This window comes from Psittacula echo (assembly GCF_963264785.1).
Source record: "Psittacula echo genome assembly, chromosome: 24".
NCBI classification, from domain to species: domain Eukaryota; kingdom Metazoa; phylum Chordata; class Aves; order Psittaciformes; family Psittacidae; genus Psittacula; species Psittacula echo.
In genome coordinates this window covers 4,124,496-4,149,736 of record NC_137759.1, presented here as the reverse complement: position 1 = coordinate 4,149,736, position 25,241 = coordinate 4,124,496, and the positions used below count along the sequence as shown (strand labels likewise).

Below are 25,241 nucleotides of genomic sequence, written 5' to 3'. Positions count from 1 at the left end.
AGGGGATTTTTCAGGCCCTCCTGGCATTGCTGCATCCAGAAGTTTCCTTCAGAAATTCCCAGCTTCCCTTTCAAACCCAGCCAATGTCTGTGCGGATTTACAAGCCTCAATACTTCAGATCCCTGGGAGCAAGGCAAAAAGGAAGCAGCTCTGTAGACACAGTGCTGGAGCCTGGGTTCAGGGGATGGAATCTTGCAAGGCAGAGCCTTGGAAAGAGAAAGGCTGTTACCGTAATACCCTTCCATAAGGAAAGCAGTGCATATGTGTGCGTGTGTGCTAGAAAAAGGCAAGGAGAGAGCTTAAAGAATATAGACCTGCAGTGCTCAACCGATATCTGTGTTTGCAGGAGAGCACAAAGAAGGAGCCTGGAACAATGAAAGGTTACTTCAGTAAATGTGTGTGGAGGCTTTTAAAGAGCTTTCCCTTCTCTGCAGCCAATAAATGTGAGGCTCAAACCACAGCAGAGGCCTTTTATGGGGCACCTGCACCATTAGGTTCAGTAGACACTTTTGCAACCCAAGGAACATTGCACAGCTACGTTGAGCTCTGCCTATTTCTGCTGGCCGCGATTCAAGCAGGGCTGACTGATGCTTGGGCTACCAGAAACCAACTGTTATTCCTATCTCACCCTCTAAATCCTGTTGCCAAGAATCCCCAGCTTGGAAAAAAAAACATTAAAGGCAGGAGCAGCCCAATCCTTGGACCCGAAGTTAAACAGAATTCGCCCAATCTCGGGCAAGCGAGAGGCTAGAAAAAACAGAGCATTTCCAGCGTGCTTTGATCTTAATTCTGGGAGTCTGCACGTTGGCTTCGTGTTTCAGTTTCATTTCTGCTCCGTGCCCCTCTGCCCCTTGCCAAAACTCATATCAGAGCAGCGTCGTGAGATGTCCATCTAAGCCAACAGGAAAGGGAGAAATTGCACCCTTCAGCCAAACCCTCAGTCATACCCACACCGCCCAAGTGTAAATCTGCTCTACTCAAGCACACACGGGCTGGATGAGCTACAGCAAAGCCACATGTCACTAAGAGCCATATTCTTAGCTGGTAAAAACTGTGTTTCTCAGTGGAGCTGTTTCATAGTGGAGGAGCAGCTGGCATCGAACCGCATGAGGTTTATAATAAACCAGAGTTGGCTCAGGGTTCCCTTCAAAACAGGCTGACTAAAATAAGGTTCTGTCATGGAAAAACTTCCCTTCTGGTCATAAGTTTCAATGTTTTTCGAGTAAATATAGCACTAAACCATAAAAACCATTTTGCAAAGGCCAGAACGAAACGCAGCCCTGAGGAGAAGGACTTGGGGGTGTTGGTCAATGAGAAGCTCCCCATGACCCAGCTTCAGCGTGCACCTGAGCCCAGAACCCCTCCATGTGCTGGGTGCATCCCCAGAGCATGAGCAGCAGCTCAGGGAGGGGATCCTGCCCCCCTGCAGCCCTGATCCAGCTCTGGGGCAACAGGACAGGAGGGATATGGAGCTGTTTCTTTCCCCTTCTCTCTTAGTTTTTAGGAAGGGGCTGATGGTGCCACCTTCCCTTCATGAGGATGCTGCGGTAAGAGGCTTCCTGGCATTCCTAAGCCACTCCCAGGTTATCAAGATGGGAAAGAGGGAAATGCCCAAGAGAAAAATACCCTTTTTGTACCCAGCATGGGGGTTTATTGAGGTTTAGAAATAGCTACAAGGGCCACATGTCCAGAGACACATAACCAGGGATCTCAGGGAGCGCTTTGGGCATGAGGTTGTTGTTAGAGGCTGTGCAATCAGGCAGAGGAATAGAGCAGAAATTCACATCAAATTGAGTATCTTTAATACTTAAATCTCCAACCCCCCATCCTTTGCCCTGTCACTGATAGCATCATGAAGACGTGTTCCTTACCTCTCTCACACTGGGGGCCGGTGAATCCATAGACACAAGCACAACGGTTTGGCCCAATGCATCGGCCTCCATTCTGACAGCCGTTTTCACAGACAGCTGTTTTGAAAGGGAAAGAGAAATCAGGGATTCTTGGTCTTAGTGAGACCCCAGGGTGAGACGTGTTGTGCTTGCAGGACTTGGAATGTCGCCTACTTTGTGTCGCTCACCCATCAAGAGGCTCCTCCATGCAGGGAACATACAGAGAAAAGCCTGATCTTTTTCTTCCCTAGAAAATTACTTCCTGTTTCTGAATGAACCCATTTATAAGAAGGCTATAAAGTCTCGTTTCACTTGGGAGGATTTCCTGCGCACTGGAATCTCAGTTCACTCAGGTCAGCATTGGGATTTAAACGGCAAGGTCAAGATGAACTGATACCAATGAGAAACTGCATAAAGGCGAATGTTTCACGTGTGGCAGCAGTGAATTGTGAGGAGAGGGGACTTGTCAATCCCACAGACCCAAAACAAAGAGGAACGAGTCTGATCTGCACGCAAAGTATTCACTGACTTCAAATTAGACCTGCTACCCTTAGCTGAGAAACCGCAGCTAACTGAAGGCAAAGGGGCAGGTTGCTGATGAGGTCCTGAGCTGGGGCTAAGCTCATTGAGCAGGATGGAGGAACACTCCTGCACGTGCCATGGGCAACTGTTGGCTGTGACAGATGCCATTGACCTACTGAAATCTCCGAAGCTGTAATGACTAATGAGAGGAGTAGCATTATGACACCTCCTAAAGTTCCTGCAGAGAGCTTCACTCCTCAGTTGCCCAACACCATTAGCACATTGTAGAAGAGCAGAATAGACCCTCATGAAAGTTGAGGTCCACAGCACCTCAGTGCGGCCCTCCCTGGTCTAGGGCCAAGCTCTGAGCTGCAGAGACCAGGTACTGCTGCATTTCCAAGCCTTCCAAGGCTACACTCATCTTAGAGCTGAGGAAGACGAAATCTGCTCTCTGGGATGCTGCCAGTGGGACTCTCCATTGTTCCCCACCCTGTCAGTGATGTCTTGCCAATATCTGAACCATTATGAAAACTCTACTGAGGATATTATAGGTGGAGCTGGTAGCAGCACATAATTAAGGTTGCCTAGCACGTTCCATTCTAAGCCCAGGGTTGCTGTTACTTATAATTTTCCCAAGCTTGAGCTGTTCGGAATGAGATTTTCCATATGGTTTGTCTGCTTGGAGTAGAACTGTTTGGAAAGCTGCAGCAAAAAAGGAATCAGTGACAGCTGAGGAGAAGTTTAGGGGGAAATATGGTGTTTTGCCCAGCTTTTACTTATAGACCTTACTGGGAACCTTAGCGATTCTCACAGGGAGGCAGGGATTTGAAATTTCCCTGGAAAACTCCATTTGCTCAGGGGTTCTTTCAGAGCTATCGTGCACACTTGCTTGCTAGACATGTACTAAAGATGGCACCCAAGTTGTGTGGTTGCTACTTCCACAATGTGCATGAGCAGTGATTTAAAATTGCCAAATACCTTTCCTGGAAAGCTAAGGGGGGGGAAATTCAATTTCTCCCTATGAAAGGCGGAAGTGATTTGACAAACCAGAGAACCAAGTCATAGAACACTGCAAAATGTCTTTCAATTACTATATTGAGGTTCCTATATAGCAAGTCAGTGTTGCCAAATAACAACTAAAAATTCAACTTCCCAAATGTAACCAGGAGCAATTTATAACCAAAAAAGTACCGGTTGGTTTGTATTTTTGTTGTTCTTCTAATTGAAAGCATTGAGAATATGCTGTTTATCTGAAACTATTTACATAGGAATTGTATCTAATATATATATGTATTTGTATCTATGTATATATATATATTTACAGTTAAATTACATCTAATATGTCTGTATCTGTATCTATATCCTCTAAGGGCTGAGATTCCAATGGAGAGGAGGATATAGTGATGCGACCAAAGAGCACATCAGTGTGTGCAAGGTGACCTCTCTGGTCAGTACTTGCAGGTACTTACGTTGTCCACAGTAGGTTCCAGTGTAGCCCTTCTGGCAGAGGCAGGACTCCTCATTGCAGCTCCCACCATTCATGCACCTCACATTGCAGGTTTGGACTAAGGGGAAGAGCAGGGAAATAATCATCACAACGATGCAACAGTTTGTGATGGGAGGTGAACACCTCGCACATAGGGATGTTCAAAGCTTTCTGGTCTCAGTGCAGAACCTAAGGGTGATGGTAAGTGGCCGATTCCTTCAAGTTAAGCAGAGAGACTGATGACCTCCCACGGTAGGATATGAGCCCATAGTGTGGTTAAAGGCTTACACTTTTACTGAGGTACAATTACAAAGGTAAATACCAGAGCCTGTTCTTTATTCCCTAGGTGTAAGATGTTTTATTCTTCCTGTACCTGATACTGTTCAGACAGGGAAAACCCAGGAGCACTATGGGCAGTGGGAGACTAGGAGCAATTCAGGGATGTACTTCAAGTTCATCCCATACAGGATAAGGTATCGTTGTCCTCTTACAGCAAACAGCGTTTAGAGTCATACAAACAGACCTCATTCTACAGAAACTCATCATTTTGCTTTGCTAAGGAATCTACCCCAGTTAAACAGCTGCAGCTTTGCCCTTTCTATAGGACACCGGAGCTCGTGTAACTGTGAGTAAGGGCATAGCTCCTGGTACCTCCCTTTCTTTCATAACTCTGCCATTCTGAACAAACCTTTCTTTCAGGATACTACACTTTTCAAGTATTTTCATACCCTTTCTGTTATCCTTTTGGATCATTGCCCCATTTTAGAAACACACTTTTCACATTCTGGGCTATCTAATCTTTAAAACGCTATCCTATTAAAAGACCTATGAGACGTCTGGGGGAATAGGATTTCTTTGGTGGAGGAAAAACATCAACTTTTAAGATACTTCTTTTTATGTGGCCTATTACTATGGTGCAATTCATTTAGTACAGGGGGGTTTTAAGAGATCTGAAAAGAAAAGCACATATCATCTATTCTTCTTGCTGTGTTAGAGTTCAGCTTTCACACTGGATTATGCCACACTCAAATGTGACTAATGTACTGTAGGAAAACAATAGCAATAAATAAATTGGGAAGTTTTATACTGATGTAGACACAAAGCCAGTATTGGCTTAACCATTTCATCACTACTCAATGTTTAAGTAATGTGGTATTTAAGCAGAAGAGCCCAAAAATGGGGCTTAACTGCTAAACATTGAGTTACAAATACAGGTCAAAGAGCTTTCGTCTTCCCTGAATGGCCTGGAACAATGCATTCATCCTTTGTAAGATGTGACAACTCAAACTGCAAGTGCCTGAGGTTATAGCAAGTTATGTGAAAAGGGGTTTTCAGCATGAACCACCTCATGTCTGCCAGGGATAGGAGAGGCCCTGGTTTGGCAGCTTGAAGAAGGAGAGTGCATGGTCAGCTATGGTTTGCGTCTTCTCTATTCCAAGCAGGAAAGAGTTGGGGCCAGTGCAAGTGAAACATCTGTCCAAAAGGTAGTAGGACAAGAGTCCAATAGGGATAATATATGGTTGATGCCTTGTTCATAGAAGCCTGAAAGGAAGGAGGAGTGGAATGGGAAGTCTCAGAGCTTTGCATTCAGGATGCTCAGCACATGTGCTGTACATTTAATCCATGCATTGCTGGTGTGGTTTGAATTAGTCGTGATGTCTACTACTCTTCCTATTGCTCTATGGCCAGAGATCAGGCCAAATTTAGATGAAAGCTTAATGATTAAGGAACCTAAGCTGGAGGCTTCAAAGCATTGCCCAGATTGTCAGACATGAGCCCAGTCTCCCTGGGAAAAGGCAGTTTTCCAGCACACGCTTCCCCTGCACTGCTCCCTACAATTAATCAGCCCTGGGAAAACAATTACATAGAGCAAATCTGGGAGGGCTGCCCAGAGACAGAGGTAGCTCGGACCTGTCTGTCAGAGCTGCCCGTCTGTCAGGAAACAGCATCCTGAGCTTCAGATTCAATGCACTCAGCACGGGGAAAGGCTTAGAGAAGTTGAGACCTTCGGGACTTCAGGGTCTGACATGAGAAGAACCCTGATGCTCATCCAGAAACTCTTCCTCTAAGTGACAAAGACTCCTCCTGGACCTGCACAAAGCAGGTCCCTTTCTTCTGCCATGATCCCCAAAGCCGAGGTCCCATCATCATCTCACCTATCCCCACGGCTGGCACTGTTAGAACCCCGGGCAGAAGAGCAGCTTCCAACTAAGGATTTAAAGGCCTGTTCTGCTTTGTCAGGATTTGCCAGGGTAGCAGAGACCAAAGTCCTAGGAATAAAGGGAATGGCAGCTCGCCCTGATTAACTTTTCCCAGGACTGGATTGGATCAGTTCTACAATTGATTTTAAAGGACTGGTGGCTGCCACCACCAGCACCAGTTTCCAGGCAGGTTTTCTCTCTGCTGACCGACTACTATCATCTAAACAGTCACTTGCAAATGACTCCTGAAATACCCGAGCTCCCCAAAGCAGGAAACAAAGCCTTTTGTTATGACAGAGAGAGGCAGAGTGGCTTTTATGGCCTCTGGAATGCACAATTTGTCTGCTTTACCTCCCTGAAGCATTCATGATAAATACAGACCCAAGCATCCCCACAATGAATGCCAGATTCGATGAAGCCCCTGCAGAGGAACCTACCCCCACCTCGAGCGCATGCTGAAAGCCAGCCCAGGCTCAGGGGAATGCCAGGGCTGTGCCCAAATGTATATACAGCTTACAGCATTCCTCGCATTCCGCTCTGATTGCTAACATATGGACCCTCACTCCAGAAACTTGGGTGTCTTCAGCACCTTCCTCTCAGCAAAGCCATGGGGAAGGTCTGCAGGAGCAGCACACGCACACGGGTTCTGGTGCTGAGCGCCTGCTGGGGACATCTGCAGGGCTGGAGCACAACGTGGCACTTGGGAAGCAGCTTCTGGGAATTGCCTTCTTTGAGTCACACCCTGAATGCGGGGTTGGGGGGGTTCTGGCCTTCAGTCAGATGCCTGCAAGTCACTTTAGTAACAATAGCTTGCCTACAGATGGGCAAGAATGGGAAATCAATCTGTGGGTTGCCTCTAGAAGCAGCCATCTGAGACCTCAGAAGCCTCTAAAACCCTCTGAATTCCCACCTTTTACACAGGGCACAGGCAAAACCCGTTCTTAAACCGATTCTGCACCAAAGCTCTGTTCCTTTGCTTGCAGGATTTTACTCTTTGGCTGGTGTTTGAGTAGTGGCATCACGTATGGCTGAAGTGCTTCTATAGCCAAGTGCAAATGGTCACCCAGGATTTGGTCACCCCCGTTTGGGGATCTGGATGTCCAAGCCCCCATCCACACGCTGCTGTCACTTTAGGAACAACCGAAGCCCTTTTGGGCTGCCTGTAGCCTGCATTGACCCAGGTGGGTCTCTGTGCTGGCTCATAGGAGCTCGGGTGGAAGGGCTTGCACATCAGGCTGGCTATGGCTTCGTCCCTGTAAGCCTAAACCCCCCAAGGAGAGTGATCCCCCCCCCAGCTCTGGTTACTCTCCCCAGCATTGCACCACTCTCCAAGAAAATCATCTTCATGCCTGAAGGTCCCAAGCTGGAACATCTCAAGCAGCAACTTGTGGCCATCACCCTCCGTTACGTGACTATTGACTCATATCCAGCCTGGGCTCTACATAATTCCCAGGTCCTTTCAGCAATACAATGGAAAAAGGGGCCCAAAGGAGCAATAATTCCCTTCCAGAAAGTACACAAGATCATTAGTGATCAGGATTTAGCCTCGAGCAGGAGTGTTTTCTGTGCAGAACCATGTGCTGCAGGGTAACGGAGTGGTTGCAAGCAGGGTCTGGTGTTGAATGGGCAGGGATTACCAGAGGGATACGGGAATTGCTTTCTGGATACGTGCCTGTCGCTCAGAGTTGCTCAGAGACCTAAGCCAGTCCTCTTCCCAGGTCCAAGCTGGGAGAAGAAAGCAGAAAAAGGGGCAACACAGTTTCTGCATTCCCCACTCTGCCAGTGGGGAACCTCATTGAGTCCCAGCAGTTGGTTAAAACCCTGGGCAATTCTCCCTGACATCCAGATCCCAGCCCAGGAAAAGCTGCATCATTTTTCCATTAGGAAAAAAAGAATATTTATTCGGCTCCCAAAAGCAGTGACAGATTCCATCCCGCTGCAAAGAACAGCCAGGGATGGATGCATGGACTCTATGGCAGCAGCGTCGCTCTTTGCCGCTGAGATGCGGTTTCTGAGCTGCATCCTGCAGGATCCCTCATACAGGAATTGCAAGCAGTTTACTCCAGGTATCAGGGGCAGTGAGGACCCTTAGTAAAAGGCCACAAGAAATGAGCCCTTCTGCCTGCTCCCCAATTCACATCAGAACCCGGCTGCCAAAACACGAACCATTCCAGGGATGCACAGACATTTCCCTTCATTGTGACGGGGAAATTAAGAGAGCACAGAACTGCTCCAGAGGGAGGAGCAGCACCAGCAATGTTCTTACCTCCAGCTGAGCCGCAGTTGGGAGAAAGCTGTCCGTTGGAGCACGTACACATGTTTGGCCGTGAGCAAAACCCATCACCACAAGAATTCCTGCAAATTGCTGGAGGAAGAGAAGGACACAGCGATGAGCACAGCGTGCTGGCGTGTGAACTGGCTCACAGACCTGGCTTTGGCTGCTAAAGGGCTGTGAATTCATCTCTCGTAAGGATAAGAACCTGGGCAGGAAGCTGGGGCACCTCTCGAGGACTCAGGGCAGACCAGCGGTGGGAAGGACCCACTTGTTCACAGGGAGTTCTTGGAGACATCTTCCTTTTACCATAGCCAGTGGTTGGTCCTGCTGCCACACTGCTTTTAGAGGCAGCAGAGGACAGGGAAGATATATTTCACTTTTGTATTCGTTCTATTGTAACAGATGCTATATTTGTTATTACATTTGTTTTGCCTGCTAACCAAGTTTCTCAGCAGAGACAAGTGATGGTCAAACTAAGGCAGGTTGTTCTTTTCCTTACACTGTTGTGTGTTTCCACAAAGCATTGTGCACTCTGTGGTCTGGCATTGAGGGAACTGTGACTGGGATGCATCTCCTGTGGAATGAGGGGCTGAGCCTGAGTCAGCCACAGATGCATCAGCAGGATGCCTTCATATCAATCCCCATCCTTTCTTGCCTGGGACCCCTGCTAATCTCTTCCCTTTCCTGTGCCATGGGAGCCAAGAGCCTAACTGGCAGTATTGTTCCACCTGTGTAAGCACAACTTTTATGAGAGCCCCATGAAAGTATCTCATCTCTGTGTGCTTTATAAATACAATTACAAGCCCGAGTCCCCTGAGGACCTGCAGCCCAGATGGCATGGTTTAGTTATGAGAAAAGCCAGCAGCCAGCCCTGAGTGTCACTAACCCCACATGCCACAGAGCAGCGCTTTGGCTGGGAGTTCCTTAACCCTTCGCTGCAGCCAGCATCCAACTCAAGCCCTGCATCCTTGTCAGGGCATCCCGTGTCCCAAGGATGCTGCGGAGGATTATGTGAGTTTCTCTTAGGAGAAAGGAGAGGCTGCAGAACTCCGATTCTCACCATCACCTGCGGTGAAGTTGGATGCATTTACTGCATCTCATATCCTGAGATGTGAGGCCTCTTCATTGCCCTTCTGTTTTGAGTGCACCAAAATGCCATTCTCTGGGACTGGCTAATCACTGTGTGCAAGGATACATCAACTGCCCCCATCCCAGGCCATGCTGAATGGAGCTTTGAGCAACTTGGTCTAGTGGAAGATATCCCTGCCCATGGGACATCAAGGTTGGAACTGGTTGAGCTTTAAAGTCCCTTCCAAACCAGACCATTCTGTGATCACTCCTAACATAACAGACACCGTTTCCATTGACAGGAGAGCATTTGCAGCTCCGGGCTCAGTTTTGTACATCTTGTCCCAGACTGCTCTCTATTAGGAAGCACAAGGTGTTTCTCTCCCAACGTGAGGGAGTTTTTGACTCTGAAGATGGAATTGCTTCTGAAATAGGGGACCTGTATGAGGTGGGAGATCCCACTAGAGGAGCCCGTTGTTTTCCTCTCACTGTCAACTCCTTTTAGGAAGTTTTGGAAAAGGGCACTCAATACAATTCCAAGTGTGCTCTAATGCAGAAGATTTCTTCAGGAAGCTAAAATACTGGGAGATACCAGCATCCCATAGTGCTCGCTGCTGTTTTGTACGTCCAGGTTATTAATACCTCCAGGACATCATGTATTTACTGTGTTGCAGTATGAAGCACGACCAAATGCAGGTAAAATCATCCCTATGGTCCCCAGTGAGAATCTCATTTATTTACTCCTGAGCTGACTTGCACTTCCCATCCAAAGGGCAGGCTCCTTCACCTCCCTGTCAAGCAACAAGGAACACCATGGCAATGGGGCAGCGGATAAAAGGCCAGGCACCAGTTATAACCACCCAGGTTTAATCAAGCCTCGCAGAGATGAGAACTCCCAGCACCGGTGCTCCTGTCCCAGTGGGTTATGAACTATTGTGCTATCCGCTCAACAGTGAGATGTGCATCCCTTCCCACATGGCATTTGGCTCCCTTGGTGCCCTTAACAGGAAGACGGATACTCACGGACGATGCACTGGTTCCCTCCAGGCAGCGTTTTCCAGCCGGGGCAGCAGTAGGAATGGAACCTCGAGCCACAGACATTGGGTCTGAAAATGAAAAACAATCCTTGTTTTCCTGTGTTTCTGTGCAGTGCACTGGATGAATCCAGCATGGATCCTCATGGATCATCGCTGCGGGGGAGCGGTGAAACAGCTTCTGGTGGGACATTTCTCTGCCAAATCCCATTCCCTCGCTGTGAGCTTGAACAAGACACGGTTCATTCCCACCAAAGGAACCACCATACATTATGTTAGGAACTGATTTCTGAGCTCGCTGTGCAGAATGCTTTGGGGCTCTGAGTTTACAGTGGCTCTCTTAGGGCTATATGGAGGGTGAGGAACTCAAGGAAAGCCAGGCCTAGCCTGACGCGAGGCCGTAGCATGGGACCGTAACCACAAGGTTAAACATCATCAGTCTAAAACCAGTCCATACTCAGTCTGTCAACGACCTGAGCAAGCTGCTCTAGTGGAAGGTGTCCCTGCCCGTGGCAGGGGTTGGAACTGGATGAGCTTTAAGGTCCCTTCCAACCCAAACCATTCCATGATTCCATAATCAGCTGGCGACCTGCATCTCTCTGTTGTGGGAGCTGTACCATTGGTCTGTTTTCCTGTCCTTGCCTTTGTTTCTGCCTGGAAATCTGAGTGGTGGGGAGGTTTTCCCGGTTTTCTTCCACTGAATGCCATTCTCAAGCTCCTGCAGCGAGCCAGGAGCAGGAAGGCAGAGGGGGCTGGGATGGCTGCGCACCCTGTGCACACCAACCAGTCTCAGCAGCATCCTGTGGGGCTCAACTACCAGCTTCCAGCCTCTCCCAGCAGATTGGCTAGGAGAGGGTAGTGGATCCCAGAACACCCTCAATCCATTACCCAGGCACAGACAAGTCTTCCACCTTCAGCATGACTGCAGTAGATGCATAGGAGATACACAGAAGACATGCAGCCAGGGTGAAGCATCCATACAATACACATGCAGAAAGCATGACAACCAAAGCAGGGATGCAACAGATACACATGGGATGCACAGCACATGTAGCATGAACACAGTCACACGGGCAGGGCACAGCAGAAGTGCAGCACATGTGCAGACGTGCAGCAGACCCAGCAGCTGTGCAGCAGATACACTGCAGGACCTTTCCAATGTGCAAGCAGCAGAATGCTTTCCCATGGAAGCAGGAACTGGGCAGTGCTTGCATTAATGACAAAAACACTGAGCTGGACCAAGAGCAAACTCTGAGGAACCCTCTACTGAGCAATGAGTGATGTTCCCATGTCAAAGCCATCTCTCTTCATGGCTGATGGAGGTCCCTGAGCAGCACAGACGGGGTGGGATGACCTGCTGTGCTGCTCTGCTTCCCAGTTCTGATGTTCCCAGAGCACACAGTGTCCTGTATAGAAACTGGCAACTCTTTTCCCATCTGACCTGAGAGTGACTCTACATTTTGATTCTAAAACCACCTATATTCTCCAAGAGCCTGGGCATCTGCTGCTTTTCCTGTGCTTAGAAATTAAAAGGAGACCTTGAATGCAGAGCTGCTTCTGCTGGTATGGATTAGGGTTCCCTGCAGATAGGGGTTGCAGCTCCTGGTTGCATTAGGTTGGATAAAGCACAACTGGTACTGCCACTGGTACTCAGGTGTAAATCTTTGGGTAGAAGTAGACATGTCTGTGGTTGGCATGAACTGGGAAGAGAAGTTGTCTGAGCAGAGAGATGCAGAGATCCTGTAAAGCCCAAGTTTCATCCCTCAAGTTGCCAGCATGCAGGAAGGATGGAAGGATGGAAGGACGGAAGGATGGAAGATCTTTTGATACAGGACTCCCCATGCAATGTGTAGGCAGCCAGAGACTTCAGCCAGGCACCAAAGAATGCAGTTTAACGTCCACCTGAAGCTGTTTGCTAGTTCCCCCTTCCAACATGTGTATGTGAACAGCCATGCAAGGAAGGTACCATTAACCTTCATACACTGTTATATAGCCATTTTATCAGGCTTTTTTGTCAAAGTCATTGAAGGAAGATGTATCTTCATCAATCCCATAGACTACAACAGATGAAAGTGGAAGTTGAATGAAACCGATACCGAAGTGAGTATTTGGAACTGTGGTGGCAAGTACCACCTTTTCCTACGAGACAGGGAGCCAAGGATTTCATCAAGCTCTGTGCAGGGACGCTGGGAGAGGCCCTGGGCACCCTGTTACACAGTAAGCTAAAGCACCAGATCACCATTGTTCCTCCAGAACTGAACCTTTACAAGCATATGCTAGAAATTAGCTGAGTTGCAAAACAAAACATGGGGAGAATCCATTTTGAATGGGTTGAAATTAATGGTGTCACAGAAATGACCTAGAGGGAGAATGAAATCAGATTCCAAAGCAATAACTCAGTGAGGAGAACACTGCTTTGTGAGAAAACACATAACATTTCACCAAATGGTGTCAAAATTGCTTTTGGAAATTAATAGCAGTCATCTCCATCCTGGGAACAAGAAGCTGGAAGCCCACGTTCCCATCAGCAAGAAGGTGTGGATAAAAGGCACGTCATTTAGTTGTTAAACAGCAAACTGCAGCCACAGCTTGTGGTGAAGTGCTCCTCGGATATGGGAATGTCAAGGTTAGAGGAAAAGTAATTCCAAGTCCATAAACTTGCCCTTAACTTGGGTTTTTGCTGCTAATCAAAATCCACAGGCGTTTCAGAACCAGCAAGAAACTTCATACCAGGCCTAAACCAAAAACCAAGAGGCTTTTTCTACTCCACTGGTTCTCAGCTCTGCCTCCTGAGTAGCAAGGGGGTCTCATCCAGATACGATGCAGTCCTGGAGAGACACAGTTGTACTGCTGAGATGGTGCTAGCGCCCGGGTGGCTTCTATTTTGGGTGTTAGAGCCATGGAGATAAGAGCTGCGCTGCTGGTGCAGCCCCATGGTTTGGCTGCTGCAAAAATAGACCTGCAAGACAAGGCAGATCTCCCCTTATCGCCGTCTGTGCCATGTAGGAAAAGGCTGGAAGAGCTCAGCTGCTAAAGAGAACTATTTTCATGAGTGTGAATATGGCTTCAAGGGTGATGCTAAGAAAAGGCAGAGGGAAAGGCAATGTTGGCCATAGCATCTTCTTTGTCCTCTTTAAATAAGCAGGATTCTAGAGATAAGCAGGGACAAAGTAAGCATGAATTCCAATTGATGGCACCAAATGCTGCCTGCTGGCCGTGGTTCCATCCGAGAATGGGGAGATGCCAAGAAACAAACCCACTGGAGCAGAGCAAAGTTGTGGCCATGTGATGTGAAACAGCACGGCTATTAGCAAGAGAAGCCTTTCTTCCACATCCACAATGGGGTTGGAGGCATAAGCAAGGACTGGGAGGCAATCCATACCACAGGACTGCCCCAGGCTCAGGGTGCCAGCCCGCCTGTGGGGCCAGAACACAAGCAGCATCTGGCTGTTGCTGTTAGCAGCCTGGGAAAGAGAGCCTGGAGCACTGAGCTGTTGCTCACTGGCTGAGCAAGCAGCCAAAAAGGACTCGGTCCTGCCAGTTATTGTCAGATGCCCAGTGTGACCCCGGAGGAATTCATTGTTAAAGGTAGGAAAGGGCACACAGCACAGAATGAGGAGTCCAGGCTGAGAACACTTCGCAGGCACAGATGGAAGCCAAAAACTAAGTCGTAGAATCACAGAACCAACCTGGTTGGAAAGGACCTTTACAAGCATCCAGTCCAACCGTTCCCAGCACTGCCAAGGCCACCCCTAACCCATGGCACTGAGACCTCGTCTCCACGGGGTGTGAACCCTTGCAGGGACGGTGCCTGCAGCCCTGCCCTGGGCAGCCTGTTCCAATGCCTGAGCACCCTCTGGGGCAGGAATTGTTCCTCAGCTCCATCTAAACCTGCCCTGGTGCAGCTTGAGGCCGGTTCCTCTTGTCCCATCCCTTGTTCCTTGGGAGCAGAGCCCAGCCCCTCCTGGCTCCATCCTCCTCTCAGGCACTTGTAGGGAGCCATCAGGTCCCCCTGAGCCTTCTCTTCTCCAGACTGAACCCCCCAGGTTCCTCAGCCATTCCCCATCACACTGTGCTCCAGGCCCTGCACCAGCTCCATTGCCCTTCTCTGGCCCCGCTCCAGCCCCTCAATGTCTCTCTTGTAGTGAGGAGCCCAGATTCAAGGTGCAGCCCCACCAGTGCCAAGTCAAGTCACCCTGAGCTTCCCATTCACCCACAGCTACATCCCCAACATCAGCACATGCACACAGGCTTTTGCCCGCTCCTCCAGCCATGGGCAAAAGGACGCCCAGCTAGGCTGAACTCTCCAAACCTTCAGAAAGCTCTGTTTTGAGTAATAACTGCAGTGTCCACCCAGCAAGACACAAAGCTAATGAACCCTTGGCTGTACGTAGTGTGTGCTTTCCAGACAGCAGGCTCAGCAGCCCAGGGTTTGTCTCCCCTGTCGTGAGCAATCAGTGCACCCCAGTTGTCACTGGCCATCAAAACTGGTGTTTTCATTCCTTAAATTAGAGGAAGAGAGAAGGGAATGGAAATTGGTGGATTGCCAGGGCTGGGGTAATTCTCAGAGATGCTCCGATCTGCACAGGGATTGCTCCCATAGCTGGTCATGTTCTCCCTATTGGCCTCATCCAGGGCAATGGAACACAGCAATTCAGGGGGCAAAAAAACCCCACTATAATTCATCACTCTGAGCCAATTTCCTATTCTTCTCACCAAGTGGAGACACTTGTCCAGCGACCGAGGGTACCCTGGCCTGTGACCCTGGTCTGCCTTGGTGCACGCTCAGTGGTCCAGCAAATGTTCTCCCAGCTCATTGCTTTCTTTGTGTCCGCCTGGAAAAGTTTGGTCTGGGTACCTGCTGCCAGTGCACGGGGACCCTTTCCGTTGTTTATCACAGATACTCAGTGTTTCCCTCCTTGATACAACCTAAAACATCTTCCGGCTGGGTGCAAACAGGTCCCCAGCGCTGTGACTCTCCCTCCTGAGCGCTGCTTTCCAAGATATCCTCTGTTCAATGGGAAAGGAGGCTGAGCTAAGAGGGTCCATGGGCTCTAAGCCACAGTGCTCTGGACCGGTCTGGGTTTCTTGGTGAGAGCAGAGATGCCAACACTTGACATCTCTTCTCTGCTGCCTTGATGAGGACAGGTCTAAGTTACAGAATAGGTACTCGTATTCAGACTGCTGCTTTTCTGTAAGCTAAGACTCTGCTAAGGAAAGCACTTGCACCAGGTCCCAGATGTACGTCGGGCAAGTGACCAAGCACAAATTCCTTTCTCTTTAAGTGTTTCAAGCAAAACACTCACTTAAAAACTACCCTCCTGCCCTGCCAAAGTACAACTGCGCAGGGCTGGAGCCCGCTGTTGTATGGAAGAGTGTTCAGCAACTTCCCCACCAGCACATGGGATCAATGCCTGGTGGTTTCAGGGTGAGAAGCACCTCAGATCAACTATCCCACCGCAAACCTAATGGTCAAGAGACTTCATCCGTGATGCTGGTCCTCAGACTAGGTGGGACAGATTCATCAGAGGAGAAATCCACAACAGCAGCAGACCACATCCTAGACTTGATTAGGAGAAGCATGGCCACCAGGTCCAGGGGAGTTACTCCAGGCCCAGGGGAGTTATTCCCCCCTTTCACAACCTCCTAATGTTAGGAACCCATGAAGCAGAGGAGTTATTCCCTGCTTTCACAACCTCCTAATGTTAGGAACCCATGAAGCTTGCTCAGCCTTCTCCCTCTTTCTTCTGTCCTCTCTTTGGGTTCTCTGGGTATCTTGAGAAACAGGAAAATCTCTCTTCTACTCTGCAAGCACATCCAGTTTGGGGTGCAGCAGCTCTGACAACTTACAGGGGATGACTGGAAACCCCTTGGCACATTTACAGTCACCACCTCCCCTGTCCCTTACCTCATTTGCAGGCTTTTTTCTGTCCTCAGGTTTCAGCTTTGAAATATTTATGGGGAAATCAAACCCAGGCACAGATTTAGCCCATTCTCGATGCACTTCTGCTTGTTCAGCTTTAGGAACAACCTTCAGCCCAAACACTGCTCCAGATTGCCCCAAGTCCTTCAGATTTTGCTATAAATTCACCAACTCAGTGACAATGGAGCCAACACCAAGCTAGAGAGGATTCCTGGTTTGACACTGCAAAAAGGAGCGCTGGCTGCTACCCACAGAGCAGCTATTCTAGGGAAGAGACATAGAAGTTTCTTTTAGGTTACTTGTCCCCTCTCCCCAGCCCTCCTCTTACCATGAAATCCACACCTCTGCCAAGAGTCAACATTAATGCCTATAAACACAGACACTATATGAATATACATAGACCATGAATATAGTCACTGGCACAGGCTGCCCAAAGAAGTGGTGAATGCTCCATCCCTGGCAGTGTTGAAGGCCAGGCTGGACAGAGCCTTGGGTGCCATGGTTTAGTGTGTGGTGTCTCTGCCCATGGCAAGGGGTTGGAACTGGATGATCTTAAGGTCCTTTGAACCCAAACCATTCTATGATTCTATGGTTTATCAGTTTTACAAGTCTAGGCCTGCACTATGCATGTGTTCATCGCTTACTCTCCCCCCAGGTCTATATGTGTTCGAGCAATATACAGTGTAGTAAGTTATTTGCTAATGAGAAAGTAGAGTAATTCCACTGGAGAAGCCAGCTGTTCCTATGCTGTTCCCTGTTTAATGTAAGGATATTAACTCAGTCCTGCAAAAGAGGTGCTTAATGCCTCCCACTTGAAACATCATCCTCCTGTCCTGCTAGAGCAGCCCAGCACCTGTTTAGCTTTCAGGAACGAGTTCAAGTCCCAGTGATTTCAATTAGTTTTGGTTCTAAGAGCTCGATTTTCAAGGTGCAGAGATGCCAACTTCCTGTTACCACCAGTAAAAGCCACAACCCTTTAGACTGCCAACAGCTATTTTGCTGGGTAATATCACAAACCCAAAAGTATTCAGAACTGAGCACATCCTGAAGCTGTTTGCTGAGCTATGGATCACTTCCCTAAGACTCTCTGCAGTACCTGCAATACTCAGTCTGTGGCAACACAAACCTCTCTCTCTGATCTCACCAAAGCCCCAGATTTACGGTGTCTCTCACATTCCTGCTGGAGACCCTTTACATTCCCTGGCCTCTGGAGCACCCCTACCTCCATCCCCAGGGATAGGGGTGATGCTGTGCACCAGCTCCCTCCTGAGCAAACCCGGGTTGCATCATTGAGCACTTCTCATCTCTGCTGCCCTGGTCTCTGCTTTACCCCAGACAATGTAACTGGGACTCAGAAGACCTTGACATAGGAGGCTCAAAGACACTTGAGCCCTTCAAGCATCTGAATTCAGCTGCTGATCCTCCACTGTGGCTCTCCTTCAGGAAACTGGGAAGAGGTGGAAGAGTACACCACTGCCAGCTCCTCCTGCCAGGGCCTAGAAGGGGCTCTAGACAAGAGAGATTGGTTTAAGTGAACAGAGGCTGTTTTTTCTTGGCTATTTAACAGAAAAGGAAGCCTTGATTGAAGCAGTTATTTTAATCTCGGGTTTTATGGTTTAGTTATTTTTTCCTAGAAAATGGAGGGTCTGAAGCTAAAGAGAGTCACCCCATAGACACCCACTTCACCACTTTCTTTAGTTAGCCAGGACAGTGCACGGTACCAAAATATATGCTTTTAACTGAGCAATTATAGTTTCAAATAAAGTCACTCAGGTGCTTACTGGTTTCATTTCTATATTATTAGAAAATAGGGAGAAATTAAATTATGCCTTCCAGATGGTTATTCCATTTCTACTTCTAATACATATTAAATTCTCTTTGTCTTGAATTGAAACAGCATTAAATGGGACTTTTTAATGTTTGATGGTGCTTCTCTCGTCTCTGTAGCCAGGGTTGAATTTCCTACCATAAAGCAGAGCAGAAAGCAGATTTTCAGGAACTGGTTAACGCTTCCCTTTGGGAAGCAGCATTTCCAACTCTCCCATCTTTTCCCCTCCCCTTAGATTCTGAAATCAATCAAAACTCCAAGTGCAATTCTTAAAGCTTCCAACAAAACCCATTCACTTCTCCACCAGATAACCCCTGGCCATGCCAAAGTCACCTTCATGCTTCCTGCCAAGAGCAAGAGAAACCAGCCTAGGCCAGAAGTCCAAGATCAGCCCTTTCACAATATAAATCAAAGCACACGGAAAACTTAGGAACAAGAGTCTTCAGTCAGAAGTTTCCATCTGCTGCCTTCATCCTGTTCCTCCTCTTTCAGCTCTAGCTTTATGAATAAAGGTTTACATGCCTGGAGTGGGTGGACCTGGAAGCAACCAAAGAGATAACTCAAGAGATGCTCAAGAGACAACTGGATCACAGCGCTGGAAGCTCCAGGTGCACCTTTACTGAACCACGTCCACTCACTCTAAACTTGGCTTTAGCAAGCCTCAGAGCACAGAGACCCACATCCTGCCCAGGACAGGAACGTGATGGGGCAAGGCAAGGAGGATCTGCTGCTGTTTAACCATGCTCTTCCTCATAGCTTCTAAGTGGAGATGCCCAAAGCTTTTACCGTGCAGATGGAGCCTTCAGAGCACACATGAACGCGCGTTTCACTGTCATGTAAGAAAACCCAGTATTTAGAATGACATAGAAGAGAACATTTCAGTTGGAAGGGCCCTGCAGTCATCACCTAATCCAACTGCAATGACATGTGGGCAACCACAAGCAGCACGGTCCATTTCAGATCATTCTCTAAAGCACTGGAGTGTTGTTACTCTTTGGCTACACATGGTTGCTGGTTCAGTTGTAGTTAGTGACGTACCCCATAGATTTGCTTTTTTAAGCATTTAAATCACCATAGTTACTGGCTCTTTTTCACAAACAACCCACACAGTCAGTATGAGAGTGTCTGGTAGCCTAAACCGTAGCATTAAGCTAAGCAATGGGACATTTTGGCTTCTACTGCCTCTTAGTAGCACCTTGGTTCTTACTCTAAACTGGATTTCACATTCAAGCACGTTTCCTGCAAGTCTGAGGTCTAGAAATCAACTTTTTTCTAAGGAATGAAAGCTGAACTTCCACATTTAAAGGGCTTCACTTGGAGACGTTGAAGAAATCAGTACCTCTCACTAGATCGACAGCAGGAGCAGAGATGTAACACCGCAGGCAAGAGTCGCTGACTCCCTCTTAGGGCTTTTTCCTTTCAACGAAGTCAACTAAAACACTACTCTTGAACTTGGCAGAGGCAAAATCAGGGCCTGAATCGTGAAACATCTGACATTGCTGGTTGTGCTTCGGGCATCAGCTCTTTTTAAAGGCACATGTTTCCAATAAACCTAAAGCAAGTGTGAAGAAAATTACAGCTGCTGCTGGACACCCGTTTGTAATTCCTGCTCTGAGATCCCTGTGGAACTGCAATGTCAGGGATGGAGTCGGATTAAAACACTGCTGGGAGTCATCTGCTCCTTGTGCACATCTTGGAGTAAACGACTAAAGTGATGAAGCTCATCTCTATGGCCAACCTCCCCTTGACATTGAATAGCACGCCCCATCCCTGGCAGTGTTCAAGGCCAGGTTGGACACAGGGGCTCGGAGCAAGCTGCTCCAGTGGAAGGGATCCCTGCCCGTGGCATGGGCTGGAACTGGAGGAGCTTTCAGGTCCTTTCCAATACAAACCATTCTATGAGCATCAGAGCATAAGCTCCAGTTTAGCTTGGTGCCATGTGGCCCAGAATCACAGCCTATGGCTCTCCCTCTCCACTGATCTACACTCCCAAGCTTAGGGTGGTGGATGAAGAGCTCCTTTACCTCCCAGCAACTCCTCTTCTGTTGCTGTTGCACAGTTGCAATGTGCCTTTGCTCTCCATTCCCCAGTGTCAAGTTGCAAACTAAGGAGGTGTCAAACATCTACAGGAGAGCAGCTTAGAAACTCCTCGTATTCCCCACTCCCCACACTTAATTTAGACACCTCTGTCTTTTTGTGCAAGTCAGAGCAGCAGAAGAGGTAGAGCCAATGCCTCCCCCAGCAGCCTCTCTTCATCCATCTTCTCAATTGCAGTGGCCATTTCATAATTAATGGGCCTGACATAATTAGTTGTGTTTAAAGTCAGGCTGTAGCTGAGCCTTTCTTCTTACTTGAAAGAACAGGCAGCCATGAACTTACAGGAAATCACTCTGCCAGCAAACAGCTCAGCTGGCTGCAGACTAATCATCTTTTCTTTCCCCTTTGTTAAACACATTCTTGCTCTTGGAAACTGTTCAATAGTTCATTAAACTAATAATCCCATTCAAATCCTGCCTCATAAATGGATTTGTCAGTGCTGGGCCTTTCAGGAGACGGTCATTTTAAATTGCCTTTACTTTAATGGGTTTAAGGATAGATTAAATCACGGCTTTGGCTGTGATTTATTGCTCCACGTTACTGTTATTTGTAAAAGCATTGGTGAATAACAGCCTTGTTTATTTTGCATTTATTTCATATTTTTCCCTTTAGGAAAGGAGACTGGGATGGGAACAGAGCTCCAAAGAAATGGTTCCAGCAGAAATCCAGACAATCTTTCCTCCTGCATTGCTGAAGCCTCATTTACCAGTAGGCATCTACAGCTTCCTAGTGCACAGCCAGTTCCCTCCAGACTTCAGCAAGGAGACCTTGTGCTGGTCAGAGGTACCAGACAGCAGTTTCTCACTACAAGCTTTATGACATAAAAAGGCCCATGTGATGCAGCTAAGCTTTGCTGTAGTTTAATTCCAGTTCTACTTAAATTCCTTCCACGCAGCCCTCAGAACTAAAGAAAGCCTCAGAACTGAAGCTATTTCAGATGAACCTTGGATTGAAATTAATCTCTCTAACAACAGAAACCTGCGGGCCTTTGAGAGCAAATGCCAAAGCGAATACATGACATGATGTCAAACTATTCAAACAAAACCACAGATAAACACGTTTAGCGGTTCAGGTGGGTGTTTAGAGGTGTGGTATTAGAATAGATGATTACACAAATCACATAAGCCACCTGTGTGCCTACACTGTAAAATAACACCAGATTTCTAGAAGCAACCCTACCTTCCTTCGCATTCAAAGCTGCCCCAAGAAAAAATCACTGTCCATCCACTTCTTTTGCTGCCTCACTGCTAGTCTGTGAATGAAGCAAACCTTAAATGCTGGCTTCTCTGACTTCCCCCAAAGTGTCATCAAACTCTGTTGAATCCCACAGCAGCAAAGAATCCTGATGCCTTAAGGCAGCAAAACCCAGGTCAGGGGAGACGCTGATCCAAAGCTGCAACTCTCCAGCATTGTTTCAAGCCAGAGCATAAGGACAAGGGGCTGGTGCTGTCTGGGGAGTCTGGGTCTGTGGCTCTGCAGGAGATGGGTTGCACTGGCTGCCAGACCCATCTACAGCATTGTAGCTGGTGACATCTGTAGCTGCTTTCTACGCCAAGCAGAACATTATTTAGACCATGACTCTTCAATAGATTTCTCATCTCAAGGGGTGCTGTCTGCCCGTAAAATAGAGGTTTTGGAGAGAGATTGCTGAAGGGCTGGAAACCCTGATGCAGAGATTTGAACACAAAGCCTAGGAGACTCTCATGGCCGCTTGACACAGAGCATGGGAAGCCCCTGGGGCAGAAGCTCCAGCCACGCTGACTTCTGCCAGCTTCCACTGTGATTCCCTCCCTTGAATCTCTGCTCTCCTAAGGGCCAAGAAACAATGGCTCCTCAGTTGCCTCACATTAGAGTTGCCCAGATTTCCTCAAACAGACCCTGCACTTACCCCAGTGGGGTTTTTCTTTCTTTTCCTGCAGCAATTGCTTCAGAGGGCACGAGAGAAGCAGAAGAGAACATGAAGGAGGCAGCAGTGTGGTCCTCAGCTCTCTGCAGGGCGCTGGGAGCCACACGCTTCACGTCCTGCCTGAACTTACTGTGTGGCCACCAAGAACTTACACAACCAATAATTGGGTATTGCTTTACTTCAATGCTGCTCCATGTCTGAGGCTTTAAAGTGCAGAAGGGTTTTCAGAAGGAATTTCTAACTTGGGAAACTGGGCTTCATCTTTAAAATGCACTTGGGATTTGGACCTTCAGATTCACCAAGAGTCAAAAGGATTTAAGCAGTGAATCAGTGTTGAAACCAGGATTTGGTCAGCTCAGACACCGAGTGCCGTAAGACCACCGGACACCAGTGACCCCCTTCCTGGACCCATAGGGAATGGAAAAAGTCATTTCCTTGCTCTGCCCTTCTTTTCCTTCCACAGGGCTGTGTAAGACAGCATTACCCAGGCACACAACTCCTTCCAACGCTTTCTAACCTCACTACGAACACAGTCATCAATCACACACAGCCCCAGGCGGCCAGGCTGAACAAGGATCTCTGGATCTGGTACACTGCCATCCCATCCTTTTCAAGCAACAGCCTCATCCCACTTAGCCATAAAGGTTTGGGAGGTTTTACCTGATGGACTCCAAGAGAAGAACACGACGCAAGCACTCACAGGTCATACTGGGGGAGACATAGGGTGTCCCTACCCTGCGAGGGAGCTTTGGGTACCACTTTTGAGAGGAGCAAACCCCCAGGACACCCCTTGTCCATCACTCCCGAATCCAGCGCAGCAGGAGCAATGGACACGCACGTTTGGATTCCAAGAGCAGATGCCGCCAGCCCTGCCCCGGCAGCTCAACGGCCAGACTCTGTGTTCCAGCTCCAGCCCAAACACAGCACATTTGACTGTCTGGGCTGACAGCTCAGCGCTCCAGCCCATTCAAGAAGCATTCCCCAGCAAGTGCTGGAGGACGCAGGCACGGGCCAGGCTTCGCGCGTGTATCACGTTCTGCTCCGATTCTGCCCACTGACACAGGAACACTTTCCAAGAACCACAGCCAGGCAGACTTAAAATAACCCAGAATCAGTGCCGGGGCCAGGAACCATCTTGAGAGCCTGCGAACACTGCTCAGCTCCAGCACGAACCTTTCGAGTCGAGCCCTGTCTCCCTCCTCAGGTGGAAAACACTCCTGGGTCCAGCTCTCGCATCAGTTGTGGTCTGTAGGTGAGACCACAAGCCACAACCATGCTGGGCATCAAGGGACTGAGTGCGAGACCTTCCCATTAGCAACAACCATGAGGAAGCAGTTATCAGACGTAATAACCTCTCACTACAGCCCAGAGCATTGACTGGAAGCAGAGAGCTGAAGGCAACTCCAGGGTCAAAACCTGGGTTGACAGAATCCCCCCCAGCAATGGGAGAAAAGCCCAGCCACAGCCATCACTGCACAAACAGGCAGGTTGTGGATGGCTCTTCATAGCCATAACCTCACTTGAGCCCTGAGATGCTGTGATCCCCAAAACAAAGCAGCAGAGCTCAGCACCAAGCTCTGCTCATATGGGAGTCAGCTTGGTTGTCCCCTGTGGCATGAGCTCTCCTCCTACCATAGGCCTGCAGAGCAGACTCCTTCCTGAGCTCAAGGAAAGCCAATTCCGCACACGTCTCCAGATTCTGCTTTGTAAAATAGAGAAGAACATTAAACTTACCCTCGTAAAGTGTCTTGGCCTCTTCTTCGCACTCTGTTTGCTGGCTGTCTTTCCTCGTAGCCTGCGAATCTGTCTGTCTGCAAGTCCCCTTCATATTGACCCTGGGCTTGTTCCACATACATAACTGCTGTACATCCCAGCATGAACCTGGCCAGCCATAACACCCCCATGATGGCACAGATTCCTCGATTCCCCCGGCTGCCCCGAATGCTTGTTCCAGCTGGAGGGTCCCTGCTGCCTTGGTAGAGGATGGGTTTTGGCAGCAGCCCCCAAGTGCCAAGGTGCCGTCCTGCTGTTCCCTTTCTAGAAGCAAAAACAGAGGAAAGAGAAAGACACGAGAGCTCTTAAGGGCCTTCATAGTCTCAAAATGATTGATTACCCCCAGCAGCCCCTCCCCAGAGTTAATGCAGAGGGACCATGCAGTCCTCATCAAGTTCGGCTCCTTGTACATGCAGCCAACACGTTCACATCATTCCCTACCACAGCATTACTAAACCTTTCTTTCCCAAAGAGGAAACCAAGAGAAGATCTCCAAGACTCATGGTTCTGCCTTTGCATCTACTTTCCTGCCTTTCTGATGGAGAAATGAAGAGTGACAAAAGCACATCCGTCCTCTGCCTGCCCATGGTGGTGGGTTATGACACTGACCTCAGCACAGCTCCTTGGTTCAGAGGAGCAACAGGAGATGCTATGAAGAAACCAGAGAACTTCAAGAAAGAGCAGATCCTATTTATGCACCACCTTCCCTGGTCCCAGAGCTCTGTTTTACTGCATTGTACTCCAGACAGGCCACGGCATGGAGATCAGTTGCTGGAATACCTGGTAATTGTGGCTGGCTGAGGGGAGGGATCTGCTTGCAAACCCATGAGAGGGACGTGTACACCAGGGAGGTGAAAGGATCATCATGGGCTGCAGCGGGATGGAAGAGCATGAGCTGGGGCTAGCGCATGAAGACACAGTGCACTGAGCTAAGCTTGGTTTCCATGGAGGATGAAGGGAGAGAGGAGAGATGGGCATGCTGGAGGGATGTAGAGCTGCTGAGCTAGGACCACAAGAGGCCATGAGGAGGAGGAGGATATAGGCTTCAAAGCCTCTGTGGAGGGGATGGAGTAGAGCGATAGGGGCAGAAAGGAGACTCCCCACACCTCTGGCTGTGCACACAGCTTGGGGCAAGCACAGCATGGTCGAGATGGCCATAGCTGGGCAGCGGCCAGACCCAGAGCCTGGCCCTGAATCACTCCAGGGCCGGTCCTGAGCCCCCAGAGCCCCTCTGCCCTG

At 48.6% G+C, this 25,241-nt stretch overlaps 1 protein-coding gene across 1 annotated transcript in view; it reads right to left on the bottom strand.

The window, feature by feature from the left end:
- The window catches only part of LOC308229681 (fibrillin-2-like), a gene marked incomplete at both ends in the record, with an annotated part of 89,957 nt that extends 65,824 nt beyond the window's left edge, over window positions 1-24,133 (bottom strand). Inside the window, 5 exons of the mRNA XM_080633864.1 lie at window positions 1,872-1,967; window positions 3,881-3,976; window positions 8,365-8,463; window positions 10,465-10,547; window positions 23,964-24,133. Of these exons, the coding sequence (XP_080489990.1) occupies window positions 1,872-1,967; window positions 3,881-3,976; window positions 8,365-8,463; window positions 10,465-10,547; window positions 23,964-24,133 (544 nt within the window). The remainder of the gene's footprint in view (window positions 1-1,871; window positions 1,968-3,880; window positions 3,977-8,364; window positions 8,464-10,464; window positions 10,548-23,963) is intronic.
- Between the last annotated feature and the right edge of the window lie 1,108 nt (window positions 24,134-25,241).